We start from the raw sequence: 16510 nt of genomic DNA on the forward strand, positions 1-16510 counted from the left end.
GATGTCTCCAGTCTTAACATTTCTCAGGTTTCTGGCCATCAGATTCAATTGTACCTGGACGATTGGCTAATTTTGTACACCTCTTTGGCTCAAGAGTGTGAGGCTCATATAGAGGCGATTAACTCCATCAGCACTGTGCATCATCAGAACCCCTACTGAGTGGTGTAATTAGTCGGTGGGCTACAAGGGGTCCACATGCATCCCCAAAAAAACTATACTTAATGGGTATTTTCTGGTAGCCCTGGGTCCTGGTAATAAGATAAAGGATGTTAACAGGAAATATTCTCATTCCTACTATGTCCCAGACACCGTTTTTAACCCCTTCCGAACGACGCGCCAAATCTGAGCTTTCAAGATAGGGAACTTTCAAGCTCCATAACTTTAATTTGGATTGACCAATTTAAATAAATTTGATATATTCTTGTAGGTTTGTGATTGCTCTACCATAAAATGATATTGTGAATGATCAGGTATGTAATCAGTGACGTCACTAGAGGTCAAAAGGTCAAATATTACCAGTTATGAAAAAAATGCATTTACCAAGACTGAATTGATGCTAAACATCACAGAAATGTTGTGAGACTTGATTTTCAGGTATTTCACATCCAATATGATGTTAACAGAAAATATTGTCATTCCTATTTCACCCCAGAAACCACTTTTAACCTTTTATGGACAACACGTCAAATGTGGATTTTGGGGTAAAGGAAGGCACTAGACTGTCTGATGTGCTATTGGAAGCGGGCCTGATCTCTTCGGGGTCTCTCAGTGGTGTTGTCGGGCAAAAATTATGCCAGGGTGATACATTGCCACAAAGTGATGGTGGAGGCACTAGAACGCTTATTATTGGAACAGTTTCATGAGAGGAAGGCGATGTCCTTACTTGACATGCCAAAGGAATCACGAGATCGATTTGATGCCCTCATGCAATCCCCCAACACAGAGAATGAAAAGGCTGTTTTAGATGATGTCCACATAGCCTCTTTCATAGAGGCATACTTGGTATTTCATGATGATGTACGCAATGGAGAGCTTGGCAAAACATCCACCCTTTGGATGTCGTATGCAGATCACATCTGGCTAACACTGGACTTATAGCAAGCCATCAAAACAAATGACTTTGCTGCATACTCACGATGTCTGAGTCTGATACCAGATCTATTCTTTAGTGTCAGAGGGCAAAAATATGCTCGATATTTGACATATTTTTCAATGTTTGTGATCAACATTGAGACCACTCATCCTGGTGCTAATGAACTACTTAGGAGAGGGGCCTTTAGTGTGGCAAGGTCCTTCATACAAGGCAATCGCTGTGCAGTGAACAAAACGATAGAAGAAACAATCATGAAACATTCCAAGTCTAAATGTGGGTGTGGATCCTCAGCTGGTGCAGGGCTTACTGGCTTAAACACCAATTATAGTGCAAGTCGGTGGTGGGTGCGATCCTCCAGTCAGCGAGCAAAGTTCCTACAGGCTACATTCAAACTGGCAGATATGGGAGAAGACCAATACACAGGCAATCGGCCCCGAGATGTCCATAGTGCAGAAAAACTCAGAAGTGAGAGGTAAGCCTCAAGGACAGTTGAAGCCATCTGCAACTTCAACAATCCATTCACCATGGTAAACAGAGACAAAGTATATTGCATATCTGTAGGAGCCCCAGCATCAACAGCAGTGGAACATGATATTCTCAGGGCAGAATCAGCAGGCAGATTGTCTAAGGAGGATTTCATTGCAAACAGGCTGGCAGTTGGTGAAAACTTCTTTGAAACAAATGAAGCGCTTAAATCTGAAAACTATGTCAGATATGAGTAAGTCGGTGAAAGTCAAAACATCTGCAAATAAGACAATTGTGTATAAGCAGCAGGGAATGTGTCCTTTCAGCTGCTAGTCCGGTCACACTAATTACTTGATAAATTGGACCTAAAAAGACTTCTGACCTACCCTCTCATTCCTGTGCCTTACAGCATTGGGCTTCCCTATGATTTCCTAGCCAAGACCGACAAGTCTAAAGGCCTCCACCATATTGTCAAGGATATGGATGAGGGTTTCCTACCCAAAAATCCTGAAAAGTGCCTAGTCATTGAGGATGGAAATGCCACATTTCATTATCTAAAGGATATCCCGAAAAAACTTTGAAGGAATCTCAAAGATGATCTTGAAAATGGCACTAAATAAGTCTCCTGTAGTATTTACAACCGACATGTATAAAGACTACAGTGAAAGGTGTTGAGCGGACACGGAGAGGCTGTGGTGATAAGCTCATTGTTGGTGGAGGAATACAAAACGTCCAAAGGACTGGAAGAACTTCTTAACAAATGACGAAAACAAGGAGCAGCTGGTACAGGTCTTATCTACATGGGGTGGCAAATCTTTCTCAAAGACTCTTGAGGGCCATGAAGTAACACTGATTTGTGAGGGTCGTGGCTATCACCTTCTGTCCGATAGGGACTCCACAGTGTGTGAAGAAATAGTCTCCCTGCTGTCAACTCAAGAAGAAACAGACTCTAGGGTGATATTGTACTGTTTTTACACCCTGACCAAGGGGTTTGAGTTTGTCAAAGTGAGAAGTCCAGATTCAGATATATTCTTCATTCTACTATTTTATGCCCATCAGCTAAGTGGACTGGAAATCCTCTTTGAGACAGGAAAGGGAAACAAAAGACAATGTATCGACATCAGTAAAGCAGCGGATTCTCTGACAGCACCTCTTTGCAATGCCCTTCTTGGCCTTCATGCATTCACTGGGTGCGATAGCACAGGGCTTTCAAAGGCAAAGGAAAGGTGAAGGCAGTGAAACTTCTTGAAAAAAATTAACACTTTAGGCAGTCGTTCATGGGGTTGGGAGAATCATGGAAAGTCGATGAAGACATTCTGAGTTCCATTGAGGAATTCACTTGTGCTCTCTATGGGATGCCGAGGATTAAGAAGGTGAACGAACTCAGATTCTTTCTCTTAGAGTCAATGTGTGGTGGGAATGATGGAAAACTTGATATGACAAAAAGTTTCGACTGAATTGCACTTCCACCTTGCACCGATACTTAGAAAGAACATCTGAATAGAGTCAATTACCAGGTTGGCATTTGGAAAAGGGCTCATATTGCTAAACCTGATATACCCAGTCCAGTTAATGGGCATGGTTGGACCCATGGTGAAAATGGTAAACTGAAACCAAAATGGAAAAGTGGTGATATCATGCCAGTTCAGCTTGCTGATTTTCTTGATGGACTTGAGAGTCAATCTGATGTTGAAAGCAAAGACGACGATGACTTTGACAATTTAGAGGAAATATCAAATGACACAGACAATAGTGATGATGATTCTGATGGTGATGATGATCTTTAAGCTAAAGACAATTTGAACAAGATGGCATCTGGTGAATATCCATTTAGTTCACAACCGACACAATGGTTATGGGCAATATGATCAGACAGGATAGGGTCGCCACAAATGAGAAATATAATGCTTGCAATTTTGAATCATACCTGGTTTGAAGAAGGTCTAGTTTGGGGCTGAGTTCATATTAAAGCCATTGTGGTACCATTGTATAAGTTGTAAGAAACCTTCATGGGTGTGCTTTGGGGGTTAATGCGGGAATTAAGGGGTGTAGGTCATTTCAGAAGTTGAGCTACAGGAACTTTACATATATTATCACTATGTGACCTTTGATCCCCAGTGATGTCACTAATTATATAATTAAGAGGTTAGGATCATTTTAAGGTCTATAGCAATCATAAACTTACAAGAATATATCAAGTTTATCAAAATCAGACCATCCATAGCAAAGTTATAGCACTTTAAATTTCCTCTACCCCAGAATCCATATATGACGTGTTGTCCATAAGAGGTTAAAGTGGTTTCTGGGGTGAAATAGGAATGATAATATTTTCTGTTAACATCATATTGGATGTGAAATATCTGAAAATCAAGTCTCACAACATTTCTGTGATGTTTAGCATCAATTCAGTCTTGGTAAATGCATTTTTTTCATAATCAGTAATATTTGACCTTTTGACCTCTAGTGACGTCACTGATTACATACCTGATCATTCACAATATCATTTTATGGTAGAACAATCACAAACCTACAAGAATATATCAAATTTATTTAAATTGGTCAATCCAAACTAAGGTTATGGAGCTTGAAAGTTCCCTATCTCGAAAGCTCAGATTTGGTGCGTCGTCTGGAAGGGGCTAAGAAACGGTGTCTGGGTTATAGTGGGATTGAGAATATTTCCTGTTAACATCCTTTATTTTATTGCCAGGACCCAGGGCTACCAGAAAATACCCATTAAGTATAGTTTTTGGAGGGGGGGATGCATGTGAACCCCTTGGAGCCCACCGACTAAATAGAAGCACTTGGAAAACTAGAAGTTCAAAACAGGGCTAAAATCCTTACCTTTACCAGAAGACTTACTGATCGTATTAGATTTAAAAAACAAATCAAAGGAGGAAAAATTTTTATGAAACTCATTACTTTCAAACCTTGACAGCTTGTAAATAGCTAGAAAGGTATTAGCATCCTCCTCCACGCTATAATAAACTGCCCTAGTCTTCTCTGGATTTCCCCCTGAACTAAACATTAATTTCCTTTCAAGTTTGAAATTCTATACATGACCAGCCACCATTTCAAAATACTTTTTTTTTTAAAAGAGGAACAGTAAGTAATCACATTTTTCACAACAATTATCTAAACCACAATATTACAGCACAAACACAAAGAAAATAAGAATAATGATCTCTCAGCAATAAATCCCTTGAATTGATTAACTCTCACAGAAATTACGAACAATTCAGAAGATATCTCTTATTATCGCTAGTAACTTAAATCACATCAAAATATTCAATCTGGACGGTGTATACATTAATAATATTGACAAAACGGATTTTGAATCTATTTTTGGGTGAGATGGCCATGTCGTCCTGATGGAAGGTTCCTTTAGGCAGCTTTCTAAGGGATATTTGGCTATAGTGATACTCCCAGTGAATTGACCATAGGTCTCCAGAATTCTAACTCCTGGTGCGAGTAGCCTTAAAATTTCTCTTAAGGATATCGCATAATGTCAGGGGACGTATATCTTGTTACGACACATGGCAATCTTCACCCCGAATAGCGTTTTCGCTTCGAGGAGGAAGAGTGGCGAAACTGAAGGGGAGCCGTTATCAAGGTTACCCTTCCTCCCGTACTATTATATTGCTTCGCTTCAAAATCCGTTTTTTGGGCTCAAGCCATGTCGTCCTGATGGAAGTTTACCAGAGAATTACTTGAAAGTACTGTATCTGTGGATTTGTATAAGTGCCTCAACCTTGGGACAATTTTATATGGTCATCTAGACCATTGAGAAATATGACGTCACGGTTATACGTCATTACCACTAATCATGGAACAATGTTAGGGCTTCCTGCCCCCTGCAGGGAAGTGTCTTCCTAGACAGTAAAAAAGGCTCAAGGTTTGCATACGATTAGGAACAAATATAAGTATCAACTAGATCTATTTGTTTCTATCAGTACAATAATTATAAGTTTTACTTAGGGAAATAAATAAAAGAACTCTGGCTATGTTTTATTTTTGCTACTTGCGGGGCAAAATAAGACGCAATTACACTCTTTTTATTCATTTATTTAGGTTAAATGAGTAAATGGGATAACAAGGGTAAAAAACATAAAAGAGAATTATACATTCAACATATACAGTCAAAGTTTTTATACCTGAAAAGGAAGAAAAGGGTTAGTGCCACTCATAAAATTGAAAAATTTTATCAATATAACTTTTCTGTAAATGTTGGATACTATCAACACTGTGTACAATGTACACATGGCACACATGTCATTTGTATAATTCTGCACCTGAAAATTTGAACAGTCCTAGTGTCACCAGGGTGACACTCACATAAAAGGATATTGCACTAGAAGGTGTCAACACCTTTTCACCCGAATTGAGAGTCCCATCCAATTCACTGTTCATCGCAGCACTAGATGACAGGTTTTACTACACTACCTGCCGCCACCACATAACGTTTAAGTTCCTGCACTTGCTTCGCATAATGTTTGCAAAACACTCTGGATGACTTCCAGCCAGTGTATGAGCGAAGACGCTCAAAGTCCATATACTGAAAAAAGTTCAGTGAGGAAGCGATTTTTCTTGGATCATGACCTGCGGGCGTACTGTCAGGATCCGCTCTGTGAATGAAGTAGGTGAGCTTCGCCCTCAGTTGTTTTAGGGATAAGTTTGATCCTGAGATTTCTCCTTTGAAGAGCTGTCCTCCTCTGAAGTCTGAAGTTCTTCGAAGATAGACCTTTAGACATTCTACTGGACATAGAGAGACATCTTCCTTCAGAGGGCAGATTCTCCAGGGACCCCATCTCTTGGTGAGTAGCTCGTTCTTGGCGAGAAAGGTAGGATCAGGAAAGAGATTCAGTTCTCCCGCTTCTGTGAACTGAATCTGGCCCTAGTCTTTTGATAGGGCTACTATTTCACTAACTCTAGTCCCTGAGGCTATAGCGAACAGGAAAATAACTTTTTGGGTTAGATCCTTAAGAGAACAATCTTCATTGTTCAAGGTTGAAGCATAGTGTAAGACCTTGTTCAGGGACCATGAAATGGGCTTCGGAGGGGCTGCAGGTCTATGTCTAGCGCATGCCTTCGGGATCTTGTTAAAGATTTCATTCGCCAGGTCCACCTGGAAGGCGTATAGAAGAGGTCTAGTTAAGGCTGACTTGCACGTAGTTATCGTGTTGGCAGCCAGGCCTTGTTCATGAAGGTGGATGAAGAAGGACAGGCAGAAGTCTATTGAGATTTCTTTCGGCCTTTTTGCTTTAACGAAAGCAACCCACTTTTTCCAAGACGATTTGTATTGTCTTCTGGTTGACTTTGACTTGTATTCTTCTAAGAAGTTTATACTGCCTTTTGAGATCCCAAATCTTTTCTTTACTGCTAAGGCGAGAAAATCATGAGATGAAGGTTTTGGGTTCTCTGTGATGAAGCAAAGACAGTCGACTTCTGAACCAGTTGAGATAGAGCTGGGTTCGGTAGAGGGACCAGCCTCAGCTTCAGTTCCATCCCCAGAGGGAACCAGTTGCTCTTGGGCCACTTGGGGGCCACTAGAGATGCCGTTCCCTTGAAGGATCTCAGCTTGTTAAGGACCTTCAGCAGGAGATTGGTTGGAGGGAACAGGTAAATCCGGGTCCATTCGTTCCAGTCAAGGGACATGGTGTCCGTCGCCTCCGCCAGAGGGTCCTCGTATGGGGCTACATTTCGAGGTAGTTTCTTGTTGTCGCTCGTCGTGAAGAGGTCGATCTGCAGTTCCGGGACTTGTTCCAAGATGAAGGACAATGAGTCTGCGTCTAGGGACCATTCTGACTCTATCGGCTTTAGCCTGGATAGAGCGTCCGCTGTCACATTGCGGAACCCTTGTAGGTGAACCGCTGATAAGTGCCATCTCTTCATTTTTGCTGAACGAAAGATGGCTAACATCACATGGTTGATGCGGGGCGATCTCGAGCCTTGTCGGTTCAGACATCTCACTATCACTTTGCTGTCCAAGACCAGCCTGATGTGGGCTGATCTGCGAGGGGATAGTTTCTTCAGCGTCAAGAGGACTGCCATGGACTCCAGAATATTAATGTGAAAGGTCCTGAACAGGGATGACCAATTCCCTTGGGCTTTCTTTTGATGGGAGTGACCTCCCCATCCTTCCGTCGAGGCATCCATGTGGATGGTCACTGATGGTGGAGGTGGTTGCAAGGGCACGGTCCTCGTTAGGCTCTTGGCTTTCGACCATGGCTTGAGAAGTGATCGTAGTAAAGTCGGTATCAGTCTTTTTAGATCTCTTTGAGCGTTTGATGCGTATCTTCTCCAGACTCCTGACGCATCTCTCAGCTGTGCTCTTAGCACTGGGTCTGTTACTGCTGCAAACTGGAGAGAGCCCAGTACTCCTTCCTGTTGGCATCTTGAGATCCTGTCAGATTTCAGTAGTCTCTTGACAGACCCCGTGATCTCTCTCCTCTTCCTTGGAGGAATGGAGAGGTGATGTGACTTCAAGTTCCAATGGATTCCCGGCCATTGAAACTCTTGAGCTGGAGAGAGTCGAGACTTCTTGAAGTTGATCTTGAATCCCAGATGTTCCAGGAACTAGATCACTTTCTTGGATGCTTGCAGACAAGCAGTCTTTGATGCTGCCTACACCAGCTAGTCGTCCAGGTACGATGCTACCTGAACACCTTCTAGGCGTAGTTGTTGAACGACTTTGTCTGCAAGTTTCGTGAAGATCCTTGGGGCTATGTTTAGTCCGAAGGGTATGGCTCTGAAGACATACTTTTTCTTCTGTAACTTGAATCCTAGGTAGGAGGAGAGGGGGCGGCTGACTGGGAGGTGCCAGTAAGCATCTGCCAGGTCTGTTGAGACTGTGTACGCCCCTTTGGGTAACAGGGTCCTTATGTGTTGAAGGGTTAACATCCTGAACTTGCTGTTCTCGATGAACTTGTTGAGTGGCGACAAGTCCAGAATGACTCTGAGTTTGTCTGAGTCCTTCTTGGGAACACAAAACAGCTTTCCCTGGAATTTGATGGACTTTGCTTTCCTTATAACCTTTTTGCTCAAGAGTTCTAAGGTATATTCTTCTAGTAAGGGGGTGGAGTGTTGGGAGAATTGAGAAAATGATGGTGGAGACTTGTTCCATTTCCATCCTAGTCCATTCTTGATTAGGCTGTGGGCCCAGGGATCGAAGGTCCAACGATCCTGAAAGTGTTGGAGCCTTCCTCCTACCTGAAGCATCTCATTGCTTAAGCTGTCCGGAGGGTTTACCACCCTGACCGCGTCCTCCCCTGCCTCGGGAGGGATGTCTTAAGGAGCCCCGTCGGGAGCCTCTTCCTTTTGGATGAAAGGTAGTGGTTTGCCTCTCAAACCCTGGGTTAAACGCTGGTGACTGGGCAACAAACTGTTGAGGTACCACTTGGAAGGTGATCTGTGGTTGAACAACCATTTGGGGCACTGCGGTCATGGTGACTGTAGAATGTTCTCATCCATGGGCAGGGCTAACGACAGAGGCCTACACTCCTCTAGTGCAGGGTATGGTTTGCCTGCCTCTACTGCCTTGGCAACAGCCTGGAATACCTTCGACGTAAAGGGGAAGGCTCTTGAAGCAGGAGCAAAAAAAGTAGGGTGTTTCTTGCTCAATGCGGACACTTTCGAGTTAGTATAACCCGCCTTCTTCAGGCTACTATACAAGAGAGCCTGTGCCTTATCGTAGTCGAAAACCATGACCTCCTTCGGTTCCGTCTCCTCCTTTGATGCTGGCTCATGCTTTAGTTGAATGAAGCAGTCAGGGTAAGCGGTAAAGCTTGGCCAGAACTGGATATCGTCTAGGGGGACGGCTCCCATCTTCTCTGGGATGTAGAGTTTGCCATTGGTAATTGGCATATACTACGCCTACCTCCAGGGATTAGTTTCGGAGCAGGATGGCAGATTTTGAACTCTGGGTCGCTTGAATGACCCTCGGGAGGCGGTGATCCGTGCTTCACAGACCTCTCTTTCGAGCTTCGCTTCCCTTGCTTCGCCTTGTTTGCGAATATTCTCCATTAGCGTAGTGATATAAGCCAAGCTGCGAATATTCTCCATTAGTGTAGTGATATGAGCCAGAACTGCTTGGCTCATGGCGTCCAATGGAGGGTTAGGAGCTGAAGACGTAGATGGTGTCGGCTCTAGTGCCGGCACAGGTGGAAGGGACTCCCCCACTTCCGACGACTCGACTTCTTGTTCTCCTTCGGGAGGTAGAGTAGACTCTTCCTCGGGATCATCCCTAAGGAGATCCTTCTAAGTGTCCGTAGACACTTCAGACATCCTTTCCTCCTGGTGCATGTCCATGCCTTGCATCGCCTCACTGACGTCCGCCGCGATTGCAATCTGGATGCAGGGAGGTCTGGGTCGTGTTTGGGGCACGACAGCTTCATTACCCGCCTTAGGGAACAGCAAACTACGCATCCTATCATTGGGCAGGTACGGTCCCAGAGTTCTTTTGGAACCCTCATACCCACTTGCGCAGCTTTTCTCGTGCTGCATCCCTCGACTCCGTTGACTTGGGGTCGTTGAAACCTTCGACCACCAAGGCCGAGCAGACGTTGCAGTCCTGGGGGTCCCAGTACCGCAAGGTATCAGTGGTAATGGTGCAGGCGGCATGAGTCCTGCACATAGTGTGACCACAAAAGTTCCTACTCTTGTTGTTACAGTAGATCACCTCGCACTTCATTTTGGGCTCGTCCTGTAAAGAAAGGAAATATAAATGAGTATGCGGTTGTCTATCACACTTGATAAACAGGTTATATGCAATATATTGGTAACTTAACCATTATAGCTTAGGATAATAAGCTAGAAAGGAAATAGGAAAGACACATACCTGTGTCTCCTATCCACCCAATTGCCGTGACCTCCCCAAATATTAATGTTAGGATTTCCTTATTAAGGGAAACTCAATAGAGAAGGGTTCTAACCTCTAGGGATAGAATTAGTGTATACTAACACTAGCCCTTCCATAAAAGTATTAATATTGTGGGGTAAGTTAAAAACTGATGATTTTATCAGTGTATTGAAGGAATACTTCACTTCAATATAAAATTGGTCTCAACAATAGACTGTGAAAGGACACACAGGGTATGTTGGAAATATACACTACTGTATAATATATACTATAGTTTTCTGTCTGCAGTATATCTATACTGCAAATATACTGGCTACTGTATAATCATATACTGTGGTTCAGCCGGCGTGTTGCCGGCTAGGCTAGCACCTGGCGGCACCAGTCCAGCAAGCAGCTATCAAGAAGCCTATGTAGGAGCCCGGCCGGTGCTACGATCTATCCGGCAAGCGGGGAGAATGTAGAACGACGGCCACAGATATGCGATGGCTAGGCTATCTCTAAAGGACAGAGAGTGGCAGGGAAAGGGTCTTGTATGTTGTGTTAGGAGAAGGCGGCAAGATTGCTGCCATTTCCAAACAAGGGTGAAAATTTATTTCAATATCGGCGCCATCCTAGGCGGCAGAAGAATATCTATTCTTCAGCCTAGGGTCTGCCGAAACAAGACTTGTCTTCTAGACTGCAGGGTAAAAGGTGGTGGCATTATACCACCACTTCAGGTGCGGCCTAGGGAAGCTAAGCCTCCTATGCCAACAACTGTAAGCCAGCAGGGAAGTGACTACTCACCCAGCAGGTAAGCCGTCGGCATAATGACTGAATACTCTGAGTTACTGTCGAAAACCCAAGCCGGGATACTCACCAGTAAGGGTGGGAGACAGAAAACACTAGCCTAGTTAAGCCGGAGTGTACTACTCTATGGCAAGACCAAGATAGGGTTGTCGCCTATGGCGGCACTCAGAGGGAAGGAGGGATTACCATTAAATCTCCGCAGGAGACGAGTATCAAGTTATATAATTAATTCTAGGAGATATACTATCTCCTGTTGAATTGATAAAACGATACACGAGGGTAAACGGGGATAATGTATGAAAGTATAAAGCGCATAGGCTAGGTAGTCTAGCGCAGGGCGAGATCTCGGCTACCTAGGCCTATATCACCGAGACTCTAAAGTATACGATCGACACATGTAGGAAGAGGATAATTGTATGCATGATCATATCTTCACTAGTGTAATTTTGCCTAAATAGCTAAAATACATTAAAGCTACATACCGGGAATGTCGTTCTGCTGACTAAATAAAGCATGCATGACGAACGACAGTGTCCAAATGGCGCCTCAGGTGACCGGCCATGCTCCATAAAACACATTAAATTATACTAATTTCACTGTGAACCAGGAGCTAAAAATTATTCACTGTAAAGATTAAATACTCAACTTTCCAGAGGCAGATGATGCTGGAGAATACATGATAAATCCTCCAAAGAAACGATCTAGAACGCTAGATGAACAGGGAGAACATCGTGTGAAATCGCTACCAAAAAAGGAATGAGTGCCATCTTGGACCCTTGTAATAGTACGGGAGGAAGGGTAACCTTGATAACGGCTCCCCTTCAGTTTCGCCACTCTTCCCCCTCGAAGCGAAAACGCTATTCGGGGTGAAAATTGCCATGTGTTGTAGTTGTATCAAGATATACGTCCCCTGATATTATTCAATATCCTTAAGAGAAATTTTAAGGATACTTGCGCCAGGAGTTAGAATTCAGGAGACCTATGGTCAATTCTCTGGGAGTATCACTGTAGCCAAATATCCCTTAGAAAGCTGCCTAAAGGATCCTTCCATCAGGACGACATGGCTTGAGCCCAAAAATGCAGGGTTGATGAGAACTACAAAGACAATGGGGGTTGTAGCATACCCAAGAGAAGGTTATTACCATTAACCTCCAGATTATCTTAATACTGTACTAGAGGCCTAAGCACAACGAAAGGAAAGAAAATACGAAATTCTAATGAAAGAAATAGGAAATTTTTAGTTTCAAGGTAAACTCCAATATAAAATCAGGCTTCAAGTGAGAAGCATTATGAACATCAGGAGATTTTCCTAAAAATAAAAGGAAAAATTTTAGATATTAGAATAAATGTCAACATTTATCCAGCTTTGAGAATGAACTAATATGAAAAGTAGAAAAATTCTAAATTTTATTTTCAAAATTCCCTTTATCATTAAGCCTATCTATTAGAGCAAGCCAGGTTGTAAACCTAGTTTTGAAAACCCAAAGTCCCCTTTAGGGAAAGCAGCCCAGTATGGAAAAAGAATATATAGGTAAAACAATGTGAGAGAAATAACAAGATTATTAAAGCAGATAAGAATGAGACTGAAATACGGACAAATGAATAAATTAAGAAATGAGAAGCATCTGTAACTTTTCAGATTTTTGACAGTTCAGAAACAGATCTAGGAAGCTCTTTCCATAATTTGGTAACAGCTGGAACAAAACATCTACAAAACTTTATTGTATTGAATCTTTCAAAAAACAAGGCTTAGAATTAATTGCATGGATAGCACTGTGGTGGATGGTGTTCTCCTGGAAGATCTGAATGCAAAGGATAATCAGAATTATGAAAAATTTCATATGACATGCACAGTGAGGTAACTAGGATTTGTGATATGAAATGTAATACAGAACTCAAAATCTTCTTCTTTTCAACATTTTGAAATCTAAATCAGCTATTGAAGACCAAATTGACATAAATATTCAAAACACAGCAAATTAGATGTCATAAAAATACTTTCTTGGGGATAAAATTGGTCAACAAACTTCTTCCAGATCTTGTGTGCAATTGATGAAGAAATAGGCTTCTGATGATAAATCTATATAAAAACTTCTTGTACAAAGCTTGACTAATGTTTGAACGAATTTCATTACATGGTTTTCTTACCTTTCCTCCAGATAGTTTATATATCAACCATGTGTCAATGGTGCCAAACATGACATTTGTTTTAGACAGATGCTCTTTCACTGTTTCGTTGTTTTCTAATATCCACTTAAGTCGAAGATTTACCTGAAGATAAAAATAAATTTTATGTTTTCCAAATTTATATACAGCTTTTATATTAATTTTCACACATTTTAAGGTCTTGTATTCTAATCTAGGTTTTTGAGCAAGAAAAATTTGTATTAATGTAGGTTTTTACTGAAAATACGTAAAATTTGGAAGTACAGTAATTTGTATTTTTCCTAGCAAACAAACCTGTTGCTATTTATAGGGGTATTACTTTCGGCGCTGCTGAAAGACCAGCCAAGATAATTTTAGTAAGGGATAACTACCCCATCTGCAAGTTAGCGGGTGGGGTTGGGGTAGCCCGGCTACCATGCTCACTCACACCTTTTGGCTGAGTAACCACTTTGCTCTCGGGCAGGACTTCTCAGGGGACAGGGTAATGGGCCAATTTGTATAAATAACTCCAGGTTTGTATGCTAGGAAAAGTACAAATTACTTCCAAATTTATCATTTGTTCCAGTGCAAAAACAAACACTCCACTATTTATATGGGGGACTTACTCTTAGGAGGGAGGAAGTCCTCACCAACTGGCCTTGGCTATGACCCGAGGTTCTCTCTACTTCGATCTGAGATCGAAAGTAGTAGGAACCCTATCCTTGCTAAAATCAAGTGCCGGTATAAGGTAATGCACTAATAGCAGCCTACAGAAGCTTGTGTGTGAGCAACTAGCAATGTGGCTTGTCTTTAACGTAGAAACTCGAGTGCAAACCTAGAGTTCTTAAGACCTACCCAATATCCTCCCTCTAAATAGTATTGGGGACATAACAAAGTATTATTACTATACTTGGGAGGCACACGGGAAATGTGTCTTACTTGCAGAGAGGTGAGGTCAGCTGTGCTGACGCTTGCGGAGCTGTTTTCCCCAGGGGAGGAGGAAGGTGAAAGGAAGAAAGGAGCCAGTCATTCTTACTCATTCACACCAGACTAACCCAGGTAATCTCAACCCTCAACCCTCTGCTACTTGTCCATCAAGGAGCATGAAGCGTTAGACCACTTGTTGTGCAGCCAGCACACGACCAATGGAAAAATTCTCCATGTTCCTGTAGGTTACGTCTTGCAGGTATACTTACTACTCTCCAATCTTTCCATGCTTCTTTCCCTCTCTTTCTCACTGCTTTCTCAGTACCTCCCTCCTTTGTTATGATTAATCTCAAGCAGTTAAACTCATTGTTCTGTTTTATCACTGTACAATCCCACTTGAATGTTTACTTCTTCATGTCCTAATCTTCTTAGTACCGTCATAGGTCTTTTCAAGATCAACAAAACACACGAAAACTTTCCTGTTTCCTTCTAGACACTTCTCTTGTACCTGTCTTACTATAAAAATAACATCCACTGTGCTCTTTCCTTTCATAAACTCAAACTACTGCTCATGCATACCTATCAACTCTTCTCAATCTTCCTTCTATTATTCTTTTAAGTATCTTGAATACAGGCTCCAAAAGCTTTATTCCTCTGTAGTTCACACAGTCTACAATGTCTCCTTTTTGTTAATACAATCTAATTATCTGACTATCTTCCCTGTCCCTTGGCAACTTGGCATTTCCTCTACATCCTATATCTTTTCCAATAATGTTTGCATCCACTCACTGCTTAGATTTACAATTGCCTTATTTATTTCTATTGTTATCCCTGAATTTCCTGCAGCTTTATTTACTTCATTCTTCATAACATTCTGAATTTCACTCTCTCTGATATGTGCTATTGGTCCTTCTGCAAGAAGAAAATTTTCCAGTTCTTTACACTTACTTTCAGTATTCAATAGTTGGATAACCATCCAACTTCTTTTGACTTTCTCTTCCTCAATTAAGGTATTCCATTTTCATCCTTAATAATTCCTGTCCTTTCTTCTCTCTTGCAATTCTGTAGATAATATTTTCTTCCTATGGTGTTCCCATCATCTCATACTTATTTGGTAGTTGTTATCTACTTACAACACCCTTCTGGCTATACTGTACTCTTTTCCTTCACAGCTGTTTGAACCTCTTAATTCCACCATCATTTTTTCCATGTTGCTGCTTACTACCTGTTCTTTCACACACCTCTGATGCTCATGGTACCATAATCTCTTTCATAACATTCCATAGCTCTTCAGGTGATTCTGACATTCCATTTACATATCTCTTCTAAGGTTCATTTCACTTTACTTCTGAACTCTCTAACCTTCTCCCCCTTCCGCTACCAAGTTTTGATCCCATTCCTGGTTGGGGCTTTTCTTTCTCTTATTGCTTTCAGCCTAAAATCTGCCACTACCAGTTTATGTTGAGCTACAATGGATTCATTTACAATAGTCTTAAAATCCATGGTATTTTCCTTGTCTTCTATCCTAACCAATACATAATCAATTTTTGTTTCATGTTGTTCACTTTATAAGTTACCTGTGACTTCTTTTCTCAAACTGTGTATTCATGACAACCTTATTCATAGCTTCTACTAATTCCAACAATCTTTCACCTTCCTGTTTTTTCCTCCAAAACCTCTTCCCCAATGCATTACTCAAAAGCCTTCAGAATTCTAGCTTACGTAGGCATTCATATCCCCAGATAACACTGGCACTTCAAATCTTGGAACTTTTTCTACATGTTCTTCTAGTTTTTCTAAAAATTTCTCCTTCTCACTGCTACATCCTTAAGGGATATATGCTGGGATGAAAATCCATGGTTACATGTATGCAAAATATCTTATTGCATACAAAGATTAAAAGCACATAAGAAAAAAATTCAAATCACCTCCTTAACTTGTGCTGAGAAAGCCCACAGTTATAAGGTTGGTCAAGAGTAAAAGCATTATCCCGTTTGAGGTGTAGACTACTATCAGCCACAAAAGTATGAGAGTCTTTTTTCTAATGCTTTATTTCCTCATTGGAAACCTAGGAATGACTGGCAACTCGAGAGACAATTAGAACGGCTTTTTCTTCACCTGATGTTATTTACAATTAACTATAAGCTATAAAGGGGGTAATAGGGACTTGCCACAGTTATACAGCGACGTGTCACTGAGTTCCCCGTTTCCTCTTTAGACTTAGTGCCAGACTCCTTTGA

General features: G+C 41.7%; 1 protein-coding gene across 4 annotated transcripts in view; it reads right to left on the minus strand.

Annotated features, from left to right (window-relative positions):
- Nucleotides 1-16510, minus strand: part of LOC137626633 (putative glycerol kinase 5) — a 512079-nt gene that overhangs the window by 168453 nt on the left and 327116 nt on the right. For all 4 annotated transcript variants that reach the window (XM_068357673.1, XM_068357669.1, XM_068357663.1 and 1 more), the window contains exon 6: nucleotides 13347-13469. In XM_068357673.1, the coding sequence (XP_068213774.1) occupies nucleotides 13347-13469 (123 nt within the window). The remainder of the gene's footprint in view (nucleotides 1-13346; nucleotides 13470-16510) is intronic.

Source organism: Palaemon carinicauda, chromosome 2, assembly GCF_036898095.1.
Source record: "Palaemon carinicauda isolate YSFRI2023 chromosome 2, ASM3689809v2, whole genome shotgun sequence".
Classification (NCBI taxonomy): Eukaryota; Metazoa; Arthropoda; class Malacostraca; order Decapoda; family Palaemonidae; genus Palaemon; species Palaemon carinicauda.